We start from the raw sequence: 24,878 nt of genomic DNA, 5'->3' as shown, positions 1-24,878 counted from the left end.
GCAGGGAAGACTGTAAGAAACCCACATGCAGTATGGAAACTTAGTAAGAACAAAGGAAGAGCCCTTCTGTACCAGACCAAAGGCCTGTCTAGTTGAGTATTGTGTTCTTGCAGTGGCCAACCAGATGCCTCATAATAAGCAGTGTGGGAAGGATCACAGAATCCTATGAATTTGTGGTCTAATTGCCAATTTCCCCTTCTAATACCAGCCCCCTACATCTCATGGCACGGCAAACTCTGTAGCCCCCTTCCGAACTTGGTATGCCTATCAGTGCAAATGGAGAGTGGGAAAAGCCCTATGTGTGCTATTATCAGCCTACCAGTTTGCCCAATGTGAGGGTCAAAATGACCATGCAACTGATTGGTGTGTTATAGGGTTGAATTATGGCATATGATTCTGGAAGACATCAGCTGAGCACAAGAATATACGACTGTGCTTTTGTACACCTATGAATCATTCGGCTGTGAATTGTTCAGGGGAACTGTCCAATATATTGGGTCCATGAAATTCTGGAAGAATGATGACATTCCCCCCCCCCCCCATCGAAACTTCCAGTTACTGAAAAGAATCAACTTTCTCTCCACCACACCCCAGTTTTTATCCTATTAATCCAAGGAAATTTGATGACTGTTAAAAACACATTGGGATTGTGCACTGGAGGTCTGGTGCAAACATTCACATAAATGCAAGCACCCTGTTCAATATCATATGCAAAATAAACCCATTAGATTTCTTTTACAGAAAATGTCTGGATCGAAAAGTGCAACTTTTGAGTGTCCCCCTCCCCAATTAAGTACCAGCTAATTAAATATTCCAGGTCATTTTGCTGCAGAGCCTTTTATTGTATTTCCACATATATGTTTTTCTTCATGCACCCTTTCTTTTCCCAAGCCTAGTATTTCAGCTGTGATGTTGTGACAATCATGCCATTTGCAGCAACTAATTCTTATGCAGAGAATACATTTGAACCAGGGAAACTTGACACTGTGCTATCCCATGTGCCACAGTGGAGCACAACTTCAGATTTCCAATTTGAGCAGTAAAAATGATGATCTCATTATTGCAAGGCACCGAACTAAGATGTCAAACACCTTACTTATTTCATCATTCCCCTCTCTTATTTAGTTAGATTTTTTTTTGTTTCTGTTTTTGGTGGGAGGAGGAAATCAACAAGCTTTGCCTTCCCATGGAATCTGGGCAAGAAAGGAAGTAAAGATTGTGAAGAGCAATCATTCAGCAGACCATTGCGGGTTTAGGTACATGTAAAGGACTTATCAATATTCCCTTCTGACTTCTCACAGTTTGTGTACGGGAGTCCAACTATGAATTATTAGAGATGATTAATTCTTGCCCAGTCATTATCATGTACGTTACATGCCATTCAATGTTTCAATCTATAAATTACTAGCAGGAGCTCAGAGTTTGGTTATGTAGCACATTCTGAATTTAATTTTCAAATGTGCATTCCAGTCCCTCTCTTCCTCTTTCTCTGCCTCTCTCTCACACACAGGTGGAATCTAGACACATATTAAAAATGTTGTGAAAATGCTTTTCTTAAAAACGTTTTGAAAAATATATTGAATTTGCCATAGCTCACCATCACCATCTAGTGTCACATTTTTATAATGCATTTTACAACACACTTAAAACGTTTTATTTGCAGCTGTATAGCTGAGTCCACACTCTCTCACTCACACACATCATATAATACTCAGTATCATTGCTAGGTGTAGGTTGCAGTAGAAGTGTGCAGACAGCCTGTGTGCTGGTCCCGGGGGGAAGGTTACCGTTATCGTAGTCAAAGTTCAGTCCTGAGTCACTAGCCTGGAAACAGTTCACAAGGAGCGAGGCGAGGTCCGAAGCAGGAAGCCGGGCGGGGACAGGAACACTGGAAGGTCAGAAGCAGGAAGCTGGGCGGGGAACAGGAACACTGGAAGGTCAGGTCTGGGTCCGGGTAGGAGCAGGTACTCAACGACGACGTTGCTCCCGCAACCTGGGACCGGGCTGACTGGCCTTTATCTTCTCTGAGGCCAAGGGTGGTCCCGGCCCCCAGGAGACCCGCCTCCCCTGGCCTTAAGGCGAGCACTCCTCCTGGGAGAAACCAGTTCCCTTCGCCTCTCTGCCCTGAGCCTCTGCAGTTCAGGAGAGGCTGAAGGGTTACTGGACCCAGGGGGAGACTCACCTGTAGGCACTGAGTCCTCAACCACCTCTGGAGCCAGAGTGGATTCACCTGGTGCCTGCTCCTGAGGATCCGGCACAGGTGCAGGTGCTTCAGAATCAAGGCCCTGCCCCAGTTCAGCTGGCCCTGGAGGCGGGGACTCCTGTGCAGGCTGGGATTCCTCCGGTTCAGCCTCTGAATCGGAATCGCAGGCCATCACAGCCTGTAACACCTTTCCTAACAGAGGTCCAGGGGCAGCCAGTGCCATTCCCCCAGATGTTGTTAAACTGCAACTCCCATTAGCCTCAGCTGGCATGACCAATAGGCAGGAATGGTGGGAACTGTAGCTTGTAAAGTTTAGAGGGCATCATGTTGGCTTCCCCTGGAATAGTGTGTTGGTGCTGTCTGCTCTTTGGTTTCACAGATGGTAACAGGGGATATTTAATTAGCTAAGAGGAGAATCATTCTGTGTTCAGACCCTGCCAGGACAGGGGATGGCAAGTCTTACCTGTGCAACCTGTTCCATGGACTAGAATGTAAATCTGCACAATGCAGGCACCATATTCATTGCACATGTTTCATTCAATGAGCGTTGCCAAACCATGATATTTTATTTGCGCTGAATGTGCCAGAGGTGGAAGAAAGTACGGGGGAAGGTTGTAAAAACACACCCATCCCTCTGCTGTGTTGCATCTAGCTGCAGTAGGTCAGCCAATGTCTCTTGGCATCCTGACAAACCATTTCCAAATACCTTCCCCCCCCCGACCAATTATAACTACTTCCTGGCAGTATCTAGAGACAACCAGTACAAATACTTCAAAAATAAACACCCTGAGCATATTTCTGATGAAGGGGGGAATAATACAGGGCTATACAATGGCCACAGCACTGGATAAGCACTAAAATATCCAACTAAAGCAGCAGATCCCCCTACGAGGAAATGCAGGCATGCTATGGTGTTACCAAAGGCTTCCTTTTCATCTAAACTCCGTAAAGTAGCTGTGACTATATTTGACCCAATGTGCCAAAGGGGTTGCTTTTAAGACAACCCCCATGTCAATTCTTTTCCTGAATCCTTGATGCTTTAGCAGAGGGAAGAGGAACCTGTGGCCCTCCAGATGTTGTCATGTTGCAGTGCTCCGTGTGTGTTTATATGTAAATAAAGTAGCTTAGCCAAAATGCTGAGTTGCTGAGGTCTGTTACGCAAACGGCAAACACTCTGTGGATTCCTAAGTGTGCCAGTGTCTGTTGGCATCGGTCGCTGTGATGTTCGGGCTGGAGAAAGCTTTTGAAGCTCCCGAATGAACGACCAGGAGGGAGAGAACATGCCAGTTGGACATGTGTCTCTACCAGGGTCCTACCTGAGTGTAGGACGAGCTCTTGACGACTTCTGGACTACAATCCCAACATCTAGGACGATGGATCATGATGGCTTGAGATGATGGGAATTGGATCCCAACAATATTTAGATGGCCACAGGTTCCCCACTGTGACATTAGCACAAGACAAGCATTGTGTGCCAGTAGATTACAATGCCAGCTACAGATGTGAGAGAATGCCATTCTGATCCCACCTTAGCTAAGGGCTGTCTCTCTGTGATTCTGAAGAATTCACAGATTCAGACTTTTAGAAGACATCTGAAGGCAGCCCTGTTTAGGGAAGCTTTTAATGTTTGATATTTTATTGTGTTTTTAATAGTCTGTTGGGAGCCACCCAGAGTGACTGGGAAAACCCAGCCAGATGGGCGGAGTATTATTATTATTATTATTATTATTATTATTATTATATCACAGAAGATGTTTCATGGTTCTGTAATGCCACTTTGCACCAAAGGCACTGAAGAAGTACCATGATAGAAAAGCAAACTTTGATGCTATGTGCATGTAGGAAATAAATATACAGTGGTACCTCTGGTTACATACGCTTCAGGTTACACACTCCAGTAACCCAGAAATATTTCCTCGGGTTAAGAACTTTGTTTCAGGATAAGAACAGAAATTGGGCTCCAGTGGTGCGACGGCAGCAGGAGGCCCCATTAGCTAAAGTGGTGCTTCAAGTTAAGAACAGTTTTAGGTTAAGATCGGACCTCCGGAACGAATTAAGTACTTAACCCGAGGTACCACTGTATACCGTAGAAAGCAAACATCATTATATGTGTGTTTTTTGTTTTTTTTTTAAAGGCCTGGAAACTTATATGCAATTCATTTTGAGGAGATGAACCAGCATTTTCCATCAAGGAGACGTACCATCATATTATCATTGTAGGACATGGAGATGCAGAAAGAACAGCCTCAGCTTATAATACATAGTCAGTTAATGGTGGAGAATTGAGGATGAGAATACGCAACTGCAGGTCCTTGCTCTATTCACACTTTAGCGTCTGGAAGCAGCCCAGCCTGCTGAGTATATGTCTGCACACCGAAGGACTGTGGAGATAATGTTAGGGAAGGAAATGATTAGAAGCAATTTGTTAGCGGAGCACAGTTGCTTTGCAAGTTGTCAACAAGTAATGAAGCAAGGATGCCAATCGACAGGTGGACGTATCTATTCAGTAGGAGGCAGGAGGAAATCAGTTCCAAGTGCAATCGCTCTAATTGAGACTGTGAGGAGATAAATGGGGGAAGTTTGCAACAGCTGGAGTTCACTCTGAAGGGAAACTTTGACCATTCGTTATCATCTCAGGCGGTCTTTTAGTCGTCATGGCGATGCCTCGAGAAGACATCAGCCGGGGGGGGAGGCGGAGCCACAACCAAATTCAGCAGAAAAAAACTCCCAAGCAATAGGACTGCAGACATACAGAAAAATAAAATTAGAGTGATCCTGATGTGTGTTTTTTAAAAGCATTTTAAGGACCCTGTGTCACAGCTAGATGTTCACTGCATCAAAACAAGAAAGCCTGGGCCTGTATTTTTAAGCTACCAAAAAAGATCACTTTCATGCAGAAAGCCTCTTAAGGATCACACAGTTGTTTGTCCGGTCTTCGTGATGTACATGTGTATACTTTGCCACATATATCCACACAGTGATCAATAAGGCATTCCTGGAGACACTTCAATATATATGTCCACAAATGCATGACAAAGTCTTGCATGGTAACCCTCAAAAGTAGGCATGGTAACAGTGCTCACAGAAGATACTATGGAACAGAAATTTCCCCCTGTAAAAAATATAATAGTAAACAACCAATAAGTTGACATATTTTAATGGAGCTCCAGGGCTCATATATGTTATATATATATATATATATATATATATATATATATATATATAGTTGCATAATTTGGTTTATCCTGGTACACTTTTTTTTTATTTAAAAAAAGGCTTCCATTCAAGCTACCGTACTTTGCCCACATGGGAAGAATGCTACATTATGGTAACTGCAGTGCATTTTAAAAAGAGTACAAAGGCATCTCTTGAAAGATGCCTGTGCAGTGAGCAGCTTTATAGCTCAAACATCCCTTTAACTACTGCTGGGACATCAGTTAAGTAGAGATACAGGTTTGCAGAGGAGAGAACTTTTATTCCCTTGGGAAGCTCTGCTGGATGGCTTTGCTTCATACTTACATTTTAGCTGTGATCAGCATATCTTTGGTCAAGAAGGATTATGACAATGACTATCAAACTGAGGGCTAACTTCTACACTTAGCAGAATCAAATAGTAAAACTTTTCCTGGGCTGAATCACTTAAAGGCTGCAGGTGGTGGTGGTGTGGGGTTTGTGTGTTTGAATGCTTCCTCGTAAGAATGAAAACACTACTCATACAGAAAGAGAACAGCAGGGAGGAGGCCTGGCTGACATTCTAGCCTTCTTACTTTCAAGAATATATTTAGCCCTTTTTCTATCTAATTCTGCAGTATGGACAGAGAGTGCATTTTCCAAAATCTTGTACTGACCCAAACTCAGACTTGTATTCTGGTACCAATAGAGTTATTCCAGATTTGGAATAACTCTATTGGGTAAGAGAGATCAGCTCTGGGCCTTTGAATGGGTGGCATCATGGTCTACTGCCATATTATTTTCTGCACGTATACAAATTCGGCATCATCATTTCACTGCCATATCAAAAGAAAGAGGCAAATAGAATAGGAAGTGGGAAGTCTTTGTTTCCGCGGAAAGTCAAATACTGCAAAAAATCAGCAAAAGAGTCCAAAGAAATGATTGCACCTGAAGAGTTGAATTGGTTCTTTTTAATTGTGTATTATGTATTTCAAAGTTTTCCCCATAGGAAAGTTATTTTTAAAAAGGCAAACAAAGTTTTGGACCTTTGTCAAACAGTAGTGAATCATAATACCTGCATTTAGGACAGCACTGAAAGAGAAATGTTTTCTCAGAATATATGCTTGACACTGAACATCCCTTTCAATAGTTAACAGTCTTAAAAGGGAAGGTGCAGCTGTCGGAATGAGACTTTGAAAGGATCTCATTCTCTGTGAGGAAGCAGAAAGGGCTCCCATAGGATCTGTAAACATATTGTATTTGTAATGGCCTTCTACTGTGAAAATCACCTACAGATTGGGAGTGAAATGAGACAAAAAATGAGCAAAGCATTGCTTCCTACAGTCTAAAAGCTTGGTGTTTTGTTCGTGTTCATTGAATTGCAAATCATTAATGATGAGCTGATGCATGCAGTTTCATTGACACCCCTAAAATTCCTGCTGCCCCAAGTGATCTCTTGAATTGCTTTTGCAATAGAGCTAGGCCTGTGCATGGATCCACTTCATCAACTTCTTCCTGCAGACTGACACCTGTTTTGATAAAACTGTAGCAGAGAGAAGACAGGAAGGGGCTCTTTTCCATCCCTTCTCTCCCCAAGGGGCCATAGCGTAGTACATGCATGCAGATGCTTAGCACGGAGAAGGGTTTGTGTCCACCACCTCCATTTTAAAGGATTTCAGGTAGAATGATTGGGAAAGACCTTTCCTGAAAAGGTTCTTCCACAAAGAAGCCTTCTGCTGATTTCTTTTCCTCCATGTGCCCCTTTTATCAGAATGCAGAATAGTATGGCACTGTCCATACCTTTCTGATTTTTATGTTTTTACATCTGTGGTGTTCTGTCTACAGCAGTGGGTAGTCCATGCCTGAAAATGCCTGTTTTGTTCATGCACAAAACTGCCTCTTTGTCCATGTTTTCCTCTCACTTCCTGTCACACGTCACAGAGCATGCAGGCAGAGCACCAAGCAATTACAGTGGTACCTTGGGTTACATACGCTTCAGGTTACAGACTCCGCTAACCCAGAAATAGTGCTTCAGGTTAAGAACTTTGCTTCAGGATAAGAACAGAAATCGTGCTCCAGCGGCACGGCGGCAGCAGGAGGCCCCATCAGCTAAAGTGGTGCTTCAGGTTAAGAACAGTTTCAGGTTAAGAATGGACCTCCGGAATGAATTAAGTACTTAACCCGAGGTACCACTGTATCTGACCACAGGGAGTGCTTGATGCACAGTTGTACAGTTTGTTCATTTATTGTGCAGCACGAATAATTGTGTTTACTTGCCGTTAATAATAGCTGAGCTATTTGCGCGCCATCTTCAACCTCCTCAGCCCGGGGTGTTTCTTGCAGCACTCTTCTTTCCCCAGTTGTGTGTCAAAGGATGAAGAGTTGGCTTGAGCAATGGCGTCACAAGACCTTGAGCAACATGAGCTGGTAAAGGAGGGGGAATAATTCTTTTGGGTAACAGCAACCCCAGAAGCTGGGAAGTTCACACACTTCCTCACTCCTTCCCACAGCCTTCTTGCTTTTACAAGCTTAACACACTTAACACAACCCTGTGGGTGGCAGTACATGCTTTCCCACCAACTGCACGACAGAAGCACAACAGGGATCTATCCGAGCCTCCCTTGAGATGCCGGTGATTGAACTTGGCACCTGCTGCATGGAAAGCTTGTGTTCTGCCATTGAGCGACCATCATAGCAGAACTTGGATAATCAGGCCCAAAGCACAATTTGGTTTCTGACGTATGCAGCTGAAGATGCAGCTGCCTTGTCTTAGTAGCGAAAGCTAAGATCAAAATCAATGGGGAGTAGGAAAAGGGGGTTGTTAATCAAGCTACAGGGATCCAGACTGGAGAGGGAAGAAAGCATGTTGGCTACCCCTTATCCCGGGGTTAAGGGGTTCTTCAATGCAAGAGATGAAGGATGGAGAAATATATAAACTTTTGTGTTGCTGAAGTATGTGAGTAGCCTGCGAGAGCAAGAGGTGAATCAATATATTGCATTTGCAGCACACCGAGAGAGAGAAACAGCTTGAAAAGGCATCTGAGGGTTTAGTTTTTCCATCTTATTTGAAATTTGTTTTGGCTCTCTGTGTGGGAGCTTGCTCCCCTTGGCACCCAGCGGATCTGCAGCACTTCTGCTATGACTTTTTCTTGGGTAAAGGAATAGGCAGGAATGTTCTGTCTGGAGATGTCATTGAATTAGGGAGGCCTACCTTTGGGGGCCACAACTGGGAGTAGTGGCCTATGTCCAAACCCATTGTCTCTGTAGGATATATAGTATTCAGTCTCTAAAAATAACTTATCTTGCTACCAATTTGTTTTTAAAAGGGCAGATTCTTTGCTGCCTCCTTGCCCTATTGTTGCTTGTTCATGGCTTGATGTCAGTTGCAAAGATATTAGAAAATAATGCACCAACTCGCCATTGTCTTTCCCATTTATTTTTCATTATTTAAACATTTGGTTATTGATATAATGGATGAAGAGTCAAGCATGTCTTCTTTCCAGTGACAAATAGCACAGGACTCAGAAGGATTCAGTCTTCTGGAACTTCTTTGTTCTTCATAAGTATTAATCCATCTGCCTAACTGCATTTATAGGCCACATTTTGGCCTAGCAGGTCTACAAGAAACAAAATAATGATAATACGAAAACCAAAACAATAGAAGATGAGAATTGGCCACAGTGATAGGCAAGTTTCCATTTCTGTATTACTCTCACACATTTTAACTCAGAATTATTTTCCATTTCTGCATTACTCATAAGAAGACCCTTGCTGGATCATGGCAGAGGCCAATGTAGCCCAGCATCCTCTTTTGACAATGGCCAACCAGGTGCTGGTGAGCAGCACCTGAATGTAACAGCACTTTCTCCAGTCTTTGAATCTTAAAAACCCTCTCAAAATATGTTTTAAAATTTATGGGGTTTTATGTTTTGTTTGAGAATATGTATTTAAATGTATTTCTCTGAAAATGCTCATTGAAATTTGCATTGTGATACATTTAAACTGAAGGGACGCGGGTGGCGCTGTGGGTAAAACCTCAGCGCCTAGGACTTGCCGATCGCATGGTCGGCGGTTCGAATCCCCGCGGCGGGGTGAGCTCCCGTCGTTCGGTCCCAGCGCCTGCCAACCTAGCAGTTTGAAAGCACCCCTGGGTGCAAGTAGATAAATAGGGACCGCTTACCAGCGGGAAGGTAAACAGCATTCCGTGTGCTGCGCTGGCTCACCAGATGCAGCTTGTCATGCTGGCCATGTGACCCGGAAGTGTCTGCGGACAGTGCTGGCTCCCGGCCTATAGAGTGAGATGAGCGCACAACCCTAGAGTCTGGCAAGACTGGCCCGTACGGGCAGGGGTACCTTTACCTTTTTACATTTAAACTACTCTGAGAACTGTGTTGTTACATACAGCGAAGTGCAGAATTCAGTAGATTTCAAAGTTCCAAACTGTGCATTAGTCAGAGAGGTGTGGATTGGGTTATTTCACACAGAAATTCACTATGATTGAATTCCACGAGCATCTTCAGTTGTTCATCACTTCAGTTGATGGTATGAACTCTCTGAGCTGGACTTCTCCTCATGAATGCTATGGCTTTACCCCTACATGTAAGAAATGACTGGCACAAGCTTATTTTTTTTTTGAAGCTGAATGAACAGTGAATGGATGATAAACATATAAGCTGTCATTGATGTTAGCTATGGTTTGTTTACACAAGTCAGCTTCATAACTCATGGTTTGGAATTTTGTCATTTAGTTGTGTCCGACTCTTCGTGACCCCATGGACCACAGCACGCCAGGCACTCCTGTCTTCCACTGCCTCCCACAGTTTGGTCAAACTCATGCTGGTAGCTTCGAGAACACCATCCATCCAACCATCTCGTCCTCTGTCATCCCCTTCTCCTTGTGCCCTCCATCTTTCCCAACATCAGGGTCTTTTCCAGGGAGTCTTCTCTTCTCATGAGGTGGCCAAAGTATTGGAGCCTCAGCTTCACGATCTGTCCTTCCAGTGAGCACTCAGGGCTAATTTCCTTAAGAATGGATAGGTTTGATCTTCTTGCAGTCCATGGGACTCTCAAGAGTCTCCTCCAGCACCATAATTCAAAAGCATCAATTCTTCAGCAATCAGCCTTCTTTATGGTTCAGCTCTCACTTCCATACATCACTACTGGAAAAGCCATGGCTTTAACTATACGGACCTTTGTTGGCAAGATGATGTCTCTGCTTTTTAAGGTGCTGTCTAGGTTTGTCATTGCTTTTCTCCCAAGAAGCAGGCGTCTTTTAATTTCGTGACTGCTGTCACCAATGTTTGGAATTAGCTTGGAAGGTTTGGAATTAGCTTGCTTCAAATTAACCATAGTTAATATTAAGCACACTTAGTTTGGCTTGGACAATACAACCATGGTTAATCTAAAATGAAAGCAAAAGGCTTCTGAATTATTTGTGACTATGGAGAAGCAGGATAGGCGTGTGAATCTTAGGCTCACTCTGGCTGGTTCTAGTCATGCTAAAGTAAGGTTTGGCATGACATTCAAACTGGGGGAAACAGCCCAAGGAAAGAAAGTAATTATTCATTATCTACTTTACTAACTGGCTTTTGTTTATTTCATCTCACCTTAAGGAACTTGATTGGACTTATTGTACCAGAGGGTAGTCCATTGTTTCTGCACACTGTTAAAATGCAGTTATATTTTAACTCAGTGGTGGACTCATTTCAGAAACTCTTCATACGACTATAGTCATGTCAGAGAATAAAACGACAAGCTTAATTTTAGTGGCAGTGAAAGCACCTATCATATTTTTATGTTACCCTGTCACTAGGTTGAATTATCTTGTGAATTATTGCATAATATTGAACACATGCTACAGGCTGAAAAAGGATGGATAATGGGTGGGTGGAGTGAATGGGTGGAATTAGGGATTTTTTCAGCTGGAACTCAGTTCCGGCACCTCTCAGGTGGGTGCCATTGCCATTATAAGAGAACAAGGGAGGTGTTCATGGTGAGTTCTAGCACCTCTTTATCTAGAAAAATAGCACTGGGTGGAACCAGCCTCAGGATATCAAGATTATTGATGTGTGGGAGCAGGTGCACAACCAACAATAATTTCAATGCATTAGTTTACTGGCATGTCATATTAATATCCATGTAATATATTATTTCTATGAATTAGCAAAGTGTGACATTATTATCTAGATTATTTATATTTTGATCACTTATCAAGTTTTTTAATTTAATAGTTTATTTATTTTTATTTTAAAAATCCATAACCATTTCTTTTATTACATACTTCATTTCCTCCCTCATCCCTCGCTTCATGCACTGAGACAGGAGGGTGGAAGAGGGATTCGAAGCACGTTCAGGTGAATGCACTGAGAATCCTCAGTGTAATTGCGAACCCAGATAACACATGATTCCAGATCATGGGCCATGCAGGAATGATGGGAGCATGGCTTGTGCGTGTTCCCCTGCCTTAATTTTAGCCCACATTCATACAGGTAAATGCCTGAATAGAGCTAGGATTGTTGCCAAGTTTAAATGTCATTCTAAATCAGCATTCCCTACAATGACTGGAAGTGGGGCTCCAGGGTTTCAGGCCAGACCTTTTCTAAGTCCTATCTACAGATGCTGAGGACTGAACCTGGGACCTTTTGCAAACAAAGTATATTTTCCACTAGTGCATAGAAGAAACTGACTGAAGTGAATAAAGTCTTTAGGCTGTGTAGTCAAACTTAAGTGCTCGGCACTTTCTTTCGGTTGCTGACTTTCCTGGGACATGGTTGTTCTCGAGCAACCACAGTCAGTATATCAAAATAAGCGCTTTATTGAGTAGGGTAAAAGGAGTAGCTGGCAAGACTGTAAATTCTTCTGTGGAACGAATGATAATTCAGCTCAGGAGCCCTTTTGTCCTGCGGGGAGGGGGATATAAATTTTCCGAAAGTATCTCCCGCTTGGAATTGCTTTGCATTCATCATGCCAGCCTTCTGCATCATTCATGAATGTCATAAGAGACTAAAGAATTGGCACTTCATAGTGAGGATGATTAAACAGCCATTACACTTGTCTCTTCCTTCAGCCTTTGAGCAAATTGCACGTAAGCCACTCCCTCAGAGCTGCCTCTTGTGGATGAGTTGCCCCTCCCTCCGTCAGGAATGAAAGAAGGGTGTTAAGATTACAATATCATGGAAAAATATCAAGAGATCACTTTTCATCTGCTGACTGGGCCAAAGAATTCTCCACAAGAATTTTTCCTGCATGTCACCTTTCCACTTCTACAAAGGAAAGCATTGACTAGAATTAGTTGTCTCTGCCTGTCATTGGCTCAGACCTGCCTATGGGTGGCCTTCCTGCCTTTCGCCCTATTAGTCCCAACCAAGCACCACTGGTTGTACACATCCGTAGCATCAACCTATATGGATACTAAAATAATATTTTTAGTGATTTTTTGCATATCAAATAAAGTGAATTCTATGATATGCTAGAGGCACAGATTCAGTCACTCCTCTTCAGTCCTTGTTACTTTTGAAATTTGTAGAATTCAGGTTCAGCTCCAGAAAGTGTTTTGTTATGTGATTTAATTATTTGTAGCTTGGAGTTTTATTTTGCCTTTCTGGGCTGTTACCTTTACTCTTAACACATTCACTGATCCCTGTGCAGATTGGGGAGTTGACAAAAGGCGGCACTCGGAAGATGTTTAAGGTGGCTATCCCCTCTTTATTTCACCTTGCTGAAGAGGTCACATTGAAGCTGACTTATGTCCTCTTTTTGTTGGCATTTGTCTGTCACTTCCGTTCAATTTGTTACTTCCTGTGATTCTTCCTGATTGTTAGGTAGCGGGCTTCGGTCTCTTAAGTGCAGGTTTCTGATTGAAACGCTTGCCTTGGCACTTCCGTTTGGTGAGTTGTGATCCTGTTTTCAGCATGCCCTAAGAAAGTGTGTGTGTGTTCGTTTGTGTGTGGAGAGAGATGGGGAGAGTTCAAGAAAGGAGAGAACAAAGCTCCATTCTTGCTTTCTCTATCTGTTCAATGCCAGACAAAGTCACAGCATCCTGGAACGACAGAAGCATGGGAGAAGAGAATCCTAGTGAATTACTGACCCCACAGCTATAGCTCCAAACACCCCTGCCAGGCCTTCGCATAACAGGTCAGTGCTGCTGAGGATCTCAGCAGCTGTCAATATAGTCTGCTACCTATGTGACACATTAAGAGAGGACAGCTGAGGCACAGAGATAAGGAAAGATGGACTAAATGGCTGGATAAAGCCAAGTACATTCTGGTTTCTTTTCTTAGCAGATTGACAAGTATCACATCATTAAACAAGCAGAAACAATGGCATTGTCTGTAGTCTGTTCCAATGTTTGAGTGCATTCAGGAGTTATTTCAAGGTGCAGGGTTAATTCAACAACCCGCTGTTTTGAGTTTATTGAGAGAGTTTAAAACCAAGGAGCAAGGTTATCGTTTTTGGATTAAATTGCATGTGTCCAAAAGTGTTTCAAAAAAGGAGTGAAACTAGTAAGGTTGAACCAGGAAGCTTTAACCCAAATCATGCCTTAGGTGCTTGGCTGAATGTCTTCCTTGTGTCATTAACACCCACAACCCAAGTCATTCTCTTGGAAACAAAGCAGGGCAATGTGAAGGTCACCTTTGGGTTTCCTGAGAGCAGGTAGTCAAATTTACCATTTTATCATGTCTTTACAGTGGTACCTTGGCTTACAAACACCTTGGGTTACAAACACTTCAGGTTACAGACTCCGCTAACCCAGAAGTAGTACATCGGGTTAAGAACTTTACCTCAGGATGAGAACAGAAATTGCTTGCCAGCAGTGTGGCGGCAGTGGGAGGCCCCATTAGCCAAAGTGGTACCTCAGGTTAAGAACGGTTTCAGCTTAAGAACGGACCTCCGAAATGAATTAAGTTCGTAACCAGAGGTACCACTTTATCTAAGAAATGTTGTAAGTATTATTAATTATCATTTTGTTAATTTATATCCCACCCTTCCTTCCAAAGGAGCGCAGGACAGTTGGATTAGCTCAAGAAAGCAAAAATTTAAAAATCCCAGTCTATGAAATTCACCTTAGAATCATACTGTTTGCGTACTGTAGACAGAGCCATTGCATTTAATGCCCAGGATTTATGACTTGGTCTCCAAATGCCACTTATTTGCTACCCCGTTTAATAATAATAATAATAATAATAATAATTTATTATTTATACTCCACCCATCTGGCTGGGTTTCCCCAGCCACTCTGGGTGGCTTCCAACAAAACACTAAAATACAATAACCTATTAAACCTTAAAAGCTTCCCTAAAATGAACCTTCCAACTAGTGCGTGTGCGTGTGTGTGTGTGTGTGTGTTGAGTTTGCAGAGGTTCATTTTCATCCCAGAATGGAAACAAGCAGATTATAAGAAGAATGAAGGGGGGTTATCTATCTAGTGGTGTGCTGGTAGAAGGCTCTTTAATACAATGGAGGCTTCTGTCAACAGAATGGGGAGGGAGGTGATTTTTGCTGATTCTCCCAGACCCTTCAGCCTTTTGTCAACGTCCAATAGCAGAAGGGATGCTGTTGAACCCAAGAATTGTGTTCATCCCTTTTTGTATTTCAGTTCCCAGTAAGATTAGAACAAAAAGGAGAAGCCTATAAAATAAAGCAATATCTATTGGCTCCCTGTGGCATTTATCAACACTGTTTTGCTGGTGTATGGCCCAGTCAGCATACATATATAGTGGTACCTCAGGTTAAGTACTTAATTCATTCTGGAGGTCCGTTCTTAACCTGAAACTGTTCTTAACCTGAAACACCACTTTAGCTAATAGGGCCTTCTGCTACCACCGCGCCACCAGAGCACGATTTCTGTTCTCACCCTGAAGCAAAGTTCTTAACCTGAAGCACTATTTCTGGGTTAGCGGAGTCTGTAACCTGAAGCGTATGTAACCTGAAGCGTATGTAACCCGAGGTACCACTGTACAGATTCTTTTGTGGAAGGGCAATCAGAGTGTTTAACACTTTCTGTACAAGTGCCTTCTCTTAGGGTTATCTTTGTGCAGGGAGCAAGTTGGTCTCATATTATGAAAACCAAGGATTCAAAAATTACTCAGAGCTCAGAAACAAGCAGGATGTAGAGTATGGCTGTGCAGCAGAAAATATTCCATATTCCATCAGGTGCAATGAATTGGAGAGCCACAAAATGATACCCTAACTCAGGAAATATAGAATGGAACTGGCCAGGGGGCTACATTTCAACACAGAGATGTTCATGAAGGGACCCAGGGTCAAGGAGCTTAAGATTCTTCATAATGAATATGATGGATGTCAGTGGTGCACAGCAGGAACATCCGTGTTAAGTGGGTGGAATGAAGACATGATCATTAAGCCTATACAAAGGGAAGTTCTTGATTGCCAGGTTTTATTTTAGATACCTAAAATGGACTTACTAACTGGTTAGCCAGTTCACTAGGTACCTCCTAATCATCCCCCCCCCAAGAGGACTGAGAATGCAATTATGCTACTGATAGGTAATGCCAGTTTTTCTCCTTTGGCATTCTGCCACCTGGCCTTCTCCAAGGACATTCTCTCCATGGGCCTCCTTATCAAGCCATTGCCAAGAAAAATGAAATCATGTTTGCAGTTGGCAGCAGGACACAGTTTTTAGCAGTGTTTTCACTTGCATCAGATACAGATCAAATTTGTGTGGATAATTTTCACCCATCTGGCTTTTCCTTTGGGGATTCAGATGGTTTAACCCTAGCAACACTTCCTGGTATTAATTGTAAAAAAGGTATTTAATGTTAGTTGCACCTAAGGAATGAAGTGTATGGATATGCATCTCATTCACATAAAAGGTATGCTTTTTGCTTCATTTACCCTTCTTTTTAATACGCAGATGGGATCTCTAGGGAATATAAAATCTGTGCTCTTTTATCTTCAGTTGTAATGTGAACTTTGCACACTGCAGGAATAGATGTGAAGCTCAGTGAAAAGTACACCTCCATATTTCAATTCAGAGTAGTTCAATAATTTATTAATCATGAATGACACTCCCCCCCCCCCCCATTGCCCAGACTGCCCTATCCAGGTGGGAAATCAAGCCAATTTGTTACAGTAGTTTTTTCTATCTCCTTTCCTGGATGCAAAGTGAATGCAAAACTCAACTCCCCTTTAAGTTAAAGAATAAGTTTATAATGGAAAACAAAGTCATAAGCCAGGCGAAGTCCCTTCACACCCATTCCTTCAGTGAACTTGCAGAATGGCAGAAGCAGGAGGGGATTTGAGGATCAACTCGTCTAGCATTGACAAAGAGGCAACAGAGGCAACTTTTTGCACATTTTCACTCATTTTTGTTTAATATAACTGAAACCGCTGTATAATTTAACCTGGAATAATTAAAGCTCTCTCATCCTGCCACATTGATTAGTGGGAGAAGCAGATGGGGAAGAAGGTATGAAGTCACACCACGAAGCAAGATTAATGAAACACAAGCCAGTGTTATTTGTATAAACTATAGTTAGAAATGCAGGGTGTTAGAGTTCAGAATACACAAAATGTTCCTCAGGCCAAACAGACAAGAGAGTATTGAGCATCCAGACTGAGTTCAGTGTAACACAAAAGCTCACAACCTATACTTTGTATTACCTCAATTTTCTCTGTGCGTCTTGTACTATGGGACCAATGTGCCTACCAAGAGTGTTGCTATACAATTATTCCTATTATCCCCAGCCAGCATGGCCAAAGGTCAGGGATGATGGGGGCTGTCATAATAGAGTCATAGAATCCTAGAGTTGGAAGGGACCCTGAGGGCCACCCAACGTCATTGAAATACAGAAATCCAACAATCCTGGGAGACCAGCAAGTGTGGTCATCTTTGCTTAAGATCTGGAATAGCTGTTGATTATTGCTATGCTTTTATGTGTCTTTGGGTTGGCAGTGGGGGACAGGGTGCAGGCTTCTCATTAGGAAAGGTGAGAGCCTACATCCTGGGAGGAAAGTGTATTAATTTGCTGTCATTTTTTTTAAAGACAAACAAAGCAAGCAGCCATGCCCTGAGTTGCTGCTTCTGTTTTGCGTTTCGTCTGTCTCTTTTTCTCCTTCCTCTTCATTCTTTTAGCGAAGAGGAAGCCCAAGCTCCTGTGAATGTCGAAGAGAAATCTGTTTAATTAATGTCAAACAATGTATGTCTTTTAAGGAAGAGATGATGAGATTGCTGTGCTCATATTGGGTCTCTGAGGGTTTGTCCGTCCAAGAGCAGAATCTTGACGAGAAAAGCAGCTGGTTCATGAGAACTCTTTTAAGTGGGGAAGCACTGCTTTCCAAGGATTATACTTTTGCCCTGAAAGCTTTGCATTTTCACAGGGCTCTCCATTCCGTTTTGATTTGTTCTGAGGCAAGGTAAAGCTCCTTCTAAGAAAAAAAAGGATATAAAGAGACTATTCCTTTATGATGGATGGAACAAGACACTTCCTTGTTTCCTCCTTGAAAGGGTCCCCCATTAGAATAGAGATCAAATGAACCAGCACATTTGATGGCAACACCACATACTCCTGCAGCCCTTTTGATGTCTCTCCCCAGCTCCTACAAGTATCTCTTGCCCAATATATTATGCACATATAAGAAGAGTAAATGACAGAAAAACTAAAGGGCTTGCCCTGGGAAGCCCAGGCACAGTTGTGCTCGCTGCTAAGTGGCCCCTGATTGGTTGGGATCATGCCATGTAGGAGAATTAAATGGCTCTAGAGAAGTGGGAGGGAGAAGGAACGCAGTGGCCTCGTTTGCACATAATGTTGGGCCAAACTATGGCTGGTCATGAATGAGTAAGGGGGCTGGTGCCTGCAGAGAAAATTGCAACTGCTTCAGTTCTCTCCCAGCCCTGATGCTGTGCTACCTAGACCCAGACCATGATTTGACTTAGCATTACTTGTGAACCTGAGCTCATGGTTTTTCCACCCTAAACAAACCACAAGCAGTCCACCAAGAACAAACCTTGTTCCAGGGAAAGGGGAATCTGCACATTGGGGTGCCACAATAGAGAAGCCTATGCCACCACCCAACAAGCCGATCCCAGTAGCGAGACAACAAGAAGAGCACCCTTTGCCTCATTTTGCTAGCTACAAGATTCATGACAGCTAATATGGGACACAGTCTCTAGATGGCTTTGATTCAGAGCTTCTGCATCACTAAGTGGACACATGAGAGCTTCAGAGATAAACCAGTGCAAGCATACCTATATATTCTGAAATGAATACATCAACCAAGCTCTTTAAGCTTGCTAAATCATTCCAGACTCACACGTCTGAACCCATATCCATTTCATCCCAATGATATGATATACCATTATTTGTATGCTGCACATTTTCTATTTGCCCCCGCCCCCAAGTAATTCATTATATACAACTCAAATAAGTGTTGAGATACTCGTACCTAGGAGAGCTTGTCCTTGGGTACTTATCTTTCCTGATATTCAGGTTATACTTTCTCAGTTTTCCCTTGTTAACACCTTCCTACTGATACAAGATTGCTTGAACCAGAGAGCCTGGGTATAGTGAGATAAGTGCCTGGCTTTTATTTTGCATTTCCTCGCCTTTGTGCGTCTGTCAGACCTTTCGTCTTATTTCAATGCAATTTTGCAAAAGCATTAAACACCCAGGTGAAAGTGCTCAAGTCTCCCTTGTTTAATTGGCACTTCAGTGCAGTTCTTGCCAAGGTCTTCTTGGCGTGTTGAACTGGGTCCTGCTGTAGCAAGCTAAATGCACTTTAATTGTTTGTGATGTATTACGGATTCCAACCTGACTGCCGTGCTGGTTACTAAGAATATGCTAGACAATTTCAGTGGCTTGGTAACTTGCAAATCCTGCCGAGTAAGAAGTCCAAAATATGCCCTGCTAGCAAATTTGCCTTCAGTTGAACTGATAGGTTCCTGCTAGCATGGGGAAAAAATTTACATGGTTACGATGATTAATAAACATAATAGGATCTGAGCAGTAGAATTCTGAGCATCCCGAAAAGCGCCCCGTCAGAACTACTGTACTCAGCAGAAGGCCTGTAATGGAACGGCGGGTATCCATGAAATAGGAAAATTAAAATTCTCGGGAAGAATAGGCTAGCAGATAGTAATGCTGTTTGGGCATTTCTGGGTCTCTTTACTTTCCAAAAGAACAGGCTTTTGTGGAGGTCAATTTCTCCCTTTATTAAGCAATTGCTTAATAAGTTCCCAGTCTTTGTACAGAACAGGACTATAAATAAATAAAAGGCTATCATCTATATTTACTGGAGATTACATGCAAGAGAACAAAGGGATGGTGATGAATTGGGGGGAAGGTAGCAAACTGTGTGTGTCCTGTGTGTTATTTCAGGTGGAAATTGTTTTATCATTTGATTCATATTCTCAGACTGCTGGATTAACAGAACAAATAGGAGGTTTGCTTGTCACAAAGGAGTTCATGACCGCACTCAGAGATTCATTGGTGTTAATTTAAATGGCAGAAGTATTAGATGTTTTCATTGTCAGAGTTTATGGACTGGGTTCCTTATATATTTTGTCTCTGAATATATTTAATTGGAGTCTCTTAGAAGTTGGTGGTTTGTGCTTTCTTCTGCCATTACAGTCTGCTCCTCATACACCAGACACTCAAATGCAAACTCTGTCCATTATGACACATGACTGGTATAAGCAATTGTTCTGGTGCTAGCAAAAATGACTAGCGGCAGTTTCCTGCAACTCAGTCTGGATTAACTGAATTCTAAAGATGCAATCATATGCATGCTTATTTAAAAAGAAATCCCACCATTTTCAATGATAACTACCATAGGTGCCCACTCCCTGGGCTGGGCACCCACAAATTTCGGCGCCAGGACCATGCACGCTGCATTGCACCCACAGCTCCGGGCACCCATGGTCGCAGGGTCAAGGGCACTCCTGGTAACTACCCCCATGCAACTAAGGACAGGATTGAAGACTAAGGGTACAGTTCTGAATGCATTACTAGGGATTAAAGCAAGTTAAACACAGTGGTACTTACATCCAAGCAAACATGCATGAACTGCACTGTGAATAAGCTATAGAATAGGCCACAAATTGAAAACACGGGAAATGAGTACGTTTTGCGTCTTATTCTCTGCACATAAGAATCACATTGTGATTCCCTTTCTGATACATTCTAATGTAGGTCTGTCCGAAAGTATGTGTACTATACAGCACATGCTTATAGCATCAGTCTGCACTGCTATGAAAACCTTTAGGAGCCAAGCATCCTTTTAAGTTTTGAGACGTACAGCTTAAAGGTTATATAGGACCATTGAGTCGAAGCCTGTTTGTGTCTTGAGGGGAAAGTTGGCTCGGTGGCTCTGCTGCTGATAACTGGACTTGGACCTTGGAGACTGCTTGCTCCACATCAGGATCAAAAATCTGATCTTCCCCATCATGAACAAGCAACTGGCCTGTGCCTATAACTCACTCTTAATTTCACATATATAAAAGGAGGAGAAGCTTATTAAATGCAGGGATTAAAGTAAGCAATATTGTTCCAAGGTATTATAGGGATAAACTCTTTGTGTATTGTGGAGCTGCTGGTAGTTTTATTCTTTCCTCAACTCATAATTCAAAAAGTTTCCTGTACTTTGTCAAGGTGTAGTCAAATTTATAGGGCTTATGAGTTACAATGTAGGGTGGATATATATTGTTTACAAGGATTCTGATTTGTGAAATGCCCCTACAGGGAAAATCCATTAGGTGCCCCACCCTACAATATCCTTTCACAGATACACAAAACAGTGCATGTCTTCATGTCAAATTCCATCTTGCTGGGCACTTAAGTGCCGTGACAGACCAATCATTACGATTGGGTGTAATTAGCACTCATGGGGACTCTGATATGCACCGTGTGCAGCCAAGTGGCTCTTGGGAAGATGTGTGAGCATTTTCCATAGTTTGTCTTCTCAGAACCTGCAGTGAGTAGAAGGAATGCAATTTTTAAAAGCGATCCTTAAATTCTTCCATTTGTGAGTTGAACAAAAGCCTTTGTTGGCTAGATTCTATTTTTCATTTTAAAGTGGCTTTCTTCCAGTTTGCATATAGCATTAACCACATTCCTAAGTGACTCAGTCCACCTAACAAGCACACTTAGGGAAGAGCTAGACATGCTGCTCAACACAGGGCTGAAAATGGCAGCCTCATGTCTCCCTCTCCTTACAATGCTTAAACAGACAGAATTTCATTTCTCCGCATTTCTCTGCCCTGCCAGTGATGTGCACAAAGGGAAATGCATGATGTGACAATGCCATGCCATGAGCAATTTGCCTAAATGCTCTGGGAAGAGATGGGAGAACTTGGCACTGTCTACTGTTTTAGGCAGCAGTTGCAGGTCAAGCATCACAGTCTACTTCTACCACGAATGTTACTAGTGAAAAATGTCCTGGGGCAAAGGGCACATGCAAGGTATTGCAAGTGGGAACAGCTCATCCGATGCTTTAGAGTCATACTGCCAGCCATCTGTTTCATGCACTGATTTACACCGTGCAATGTTGTGAGCTGGCATAATGTGAAATGTAGTAGTTTACTAATAATTGAGGACGGAAGATCGTTGAGGGCTCCCTCATTCAAAGAGGACTGTTTGAATTACCTGCCCATCGAGAGAAGCCCTGTTAATTCATTATTAGAGACAGCGCTAATTAATACAAAGAGATGGTTTGTGTTATTGTGGCAAGCAGACATGGTGTAAACATTGCAGAAGTCTTATGCCCACCCGCAGTAGAATCCAGGAACAATCTTGAGACTAGGCAAAGGAAGACATTGCAAAATGATGGAGCCTGTATAGCAACAGTTACAAAGAGCAATGGGAAGTGTTTAAGAAGGCATAAAGGTGCTAATCATAGGAAATGGATTAGGGACACAAAAAAGGCAAAGCAGCTGAAGGAAATTGGAGTACAAACTGGCAATGACAATTATGTAAACGAAATATGCTGTTTTGGGAGGGGGGAAGGCTAGGTAAGAATGTGAGAAGAACTATGCTGGATCAGACCAAAAGTTGACCTAGTTCAGGATGTGATTTCCTCTTCTGGGATGCCCCAAAGCAGGTCATGAAGGGAACAAATCCTGCTGTGTTGTTGTTATTATCCTCCTCAGCAATTGCTATTCAGTGACACAGGCTGCATTCAAATGGCAGTTTGTTCCATTTTCATGACGTTTCTCTAACAGTTAAGTTCTGAATTATATTTGAGCTTTCACACAGCATAAAAGCCACTTCTCATTTCTGTGTTATTTGATTCCAGAAAAAAAACAAATAACATGGAAACAAGCACCAAATATGCACTATATTCCACAATACTTCCGGAAGTGGCTTTCACATCATGTGAAAACTGAAATATAATGTGGAAATTAACAGTTTGGGAAATGCCCTGAAATGAATTGGGACTTATTTCCAGTTAAACATTCAAAATATTGAGCTGTTCTTGAGTCTTATTTTCTTGGCCGAATATTCTGGCCTCTTGCAAAGCTTTGAGAAAAGGAAGTCATCCCCCACCTTTCTATATCAGTCATTGGAAGGAAATTATTTTTCCAGATCATGCACTGAACAACCACACCTTATCTCCATGTGCAGCTAGCTGGTTGATTCCCATGGATGTATTGTTAACTGAATTGGGTTTTTTGTTTTTCTTTAGAAGCAACACAGCTTCTGATATTGCTCTGACTTGTGTTAGTGATAATGGAATCATGGGTGCATGATAAAACCTACTAGCTGTCTTTATTGCAAATGCTTCTTGTCTTTAGTGGGAGATGGGCACCTGAAGCACAGCTTAACTAAATGGGTACAGCAAAGCCTATCACCTGTGATTTATCTTTCCCTAAAAGGAAGTACCACTTGTCTGTTTGTGGTTCCCTTGTTAATCCCATGTACATTCACTTAGGATAACCAGAAATAGCATGAATATTCATTTCAACAGTGCTTGGAAGGCGTTTATTCTATTCTAAAAGGCCATAATAATCTGCATAGCAAATGCTCTTTAAGGCAAAGGCAGAAAAGTCTACATTCAGTGATGGGATTGGCTGCTGGTCAGAGATTTGATGGACTTGGCAAATGTATATCCTCCTCCCCAATTAAAGCCTTTTGGTCTTCCTTCCCTCCAGGTAAGGGAAGCTATATGGCAGATTCACCAGTCAGGAGCTGCAAACTATAATATGCCAGGCTCTGTGGGAAGATTTTAATGTACATTTTAGAGATGTGGAATGAATTTCAATGCAAAAGAAGCCTAACTGGGTTGTTCATCACAATATATAAAAGGCTTTTAGAGACGATGCATTATCTGCCTTGTGCTATTATGCAGTAGAGTCTGAAAATGTTCATGCATATCTCTTTAGCGTTTGCTTTGTTATTAATTCATTTTGTTCACAACTTTAATTCAGGGTGACACAGCCCCCACCCCCACCCCCTAGGCCTTGGACTTCATCACTCTCACAAATGGAATATCGTAGTTAGACACAGTGTTATCTGCTACAATTGCAATGCTACTGCAACTGGGTAAGCTAACTCATAGATTTCTCTTCTTCTGTTTTGAAGCTGGTGCCACATATATATTTGGGAAAAGTGGAGGCCTCATCCTTTACACCTGGCCAGCAAATGACAGGCCCAGCACGAGGACGGACCGCCTTGCTGTCGGGTTCAGCACAACAGTGAAAGATGGCATCTTGGTTCGGATCGACAGTGCGCCTGGCCTTACTGACTTCCTGCAGCTTCACATAGTGAGTACAAGACTCTCATCCTTCCTGTACGCCTCACTTCCTCTGCTGGCTTTGCTCCATTTTCTACAAACCAGGAATCTTAGCAAAAGACAAAAAAACAACCCCTCGACACGTACACGCTTTAATCTAATTGGCCTAAAGTACAGCACATAGGAATAAATACACAATATCCGAGACATGCAGAGAATTTGTGATTGGATTGAATTGAATACTGCAATTTCCCCACAGTTATCGTAATTCTTTATAAAGTGTTATAACTGTGCACATCAGCCTAAAGTTGCTGTACTAGTTGGGGGTTTGATTTGGTTTACTTGTTTTTTTTTTGTTATTCTTTTTTCTTTTTAAAGGTATACACCACCTTTCCACAGTTCGGTGCTCACTCCATGGAAATGCTCTGCATGTTTTAGAGCCTTGGCAGCTGGTGCCTATAGCGTTGGTGGCTGTGTTTGCAATGGCTGCTGCCCATATATTGAGTTGGAATGACAAGATAGGCAAAAACAACCTACATGGTCTGTTATTTAGATTAAGCCTTCAGTGATATTTCTTTGAAATCAGCAAGTGGCCTAAAATGGTTTTGATACAAAATCCTGATTTGGTAACGTGTGTACAGTGTGTTGGACCTAGCGGCACAGCGGCAATATATACTGTTTATTGTTTATCCAATGAGATCGATTTCTTCTTTGTCCTAATCTATCAGATGAGAGCAGTTGCAACAAATCTGGTTTTATGTGCAACGGAATCCTATAGTGGCAGCTTGGTTGGGTGATAAATCATGGCTTGATTGTG

At 42.4% G+C, this 24,878-nt stretch overlaps 1 protein-coding gene and 1 long non-coding RNA gene across 27 annotated transcripts in view; both read left to right on the top strand.

Annotated features, from left to right (window-relative positions):
- Nucleotides 1–4,982, top strand: part of LOC308459356 — a 52,789-nt gene extending 47,807 nt beyond the window's left edge. Inside the window, exon 2 of the long non-coding RNA XR_013978024.1 lies at nt 4,339–4,982. This is a non-coding gene — a long non-coding RNA (uncharacterized lncRNA). The remainder of the gene's footprint in view (nt 1–4,338) is intronic.
- The window catches only part of NRXN3 (neurexin 3), a 1,227,884-nt gene that overhangs the window by 888,096 nt on the left and 314,910 nt on the right, over nt 1–24,878 (top strand). For all 26 annotated transcript variants that reach the window (XM_080973879.1, XM_080973871.1, XM_080973878.1 and 23 more), the window contains one exon: nt 23,911–24,092. In XM_080973879.1, the coding sequence (XP_080830005.1) occupies nt 23,911–24,092 (182 nt within the window). The remainder of the gene's footprint in view (nt 1–23,910; nt 24,093–24,878) is intronic.

The sequence above is a fragment of the Podarcis pityusensis genome (assembly GCF_964106645.2).
Source record: "Podarcis pityusensis genome assembly, chromosome: 1".
NCBI lineage: Eukaryota > Metazoa > Chordata > Lepidosauria > Squamata > Lacertidae > Podarcis > Podarcis pityusensis.
Note: the sequence above shows the minus strand (reverse complement) of the source record. Positions and strands in the feature narration are given on the sequence as shown.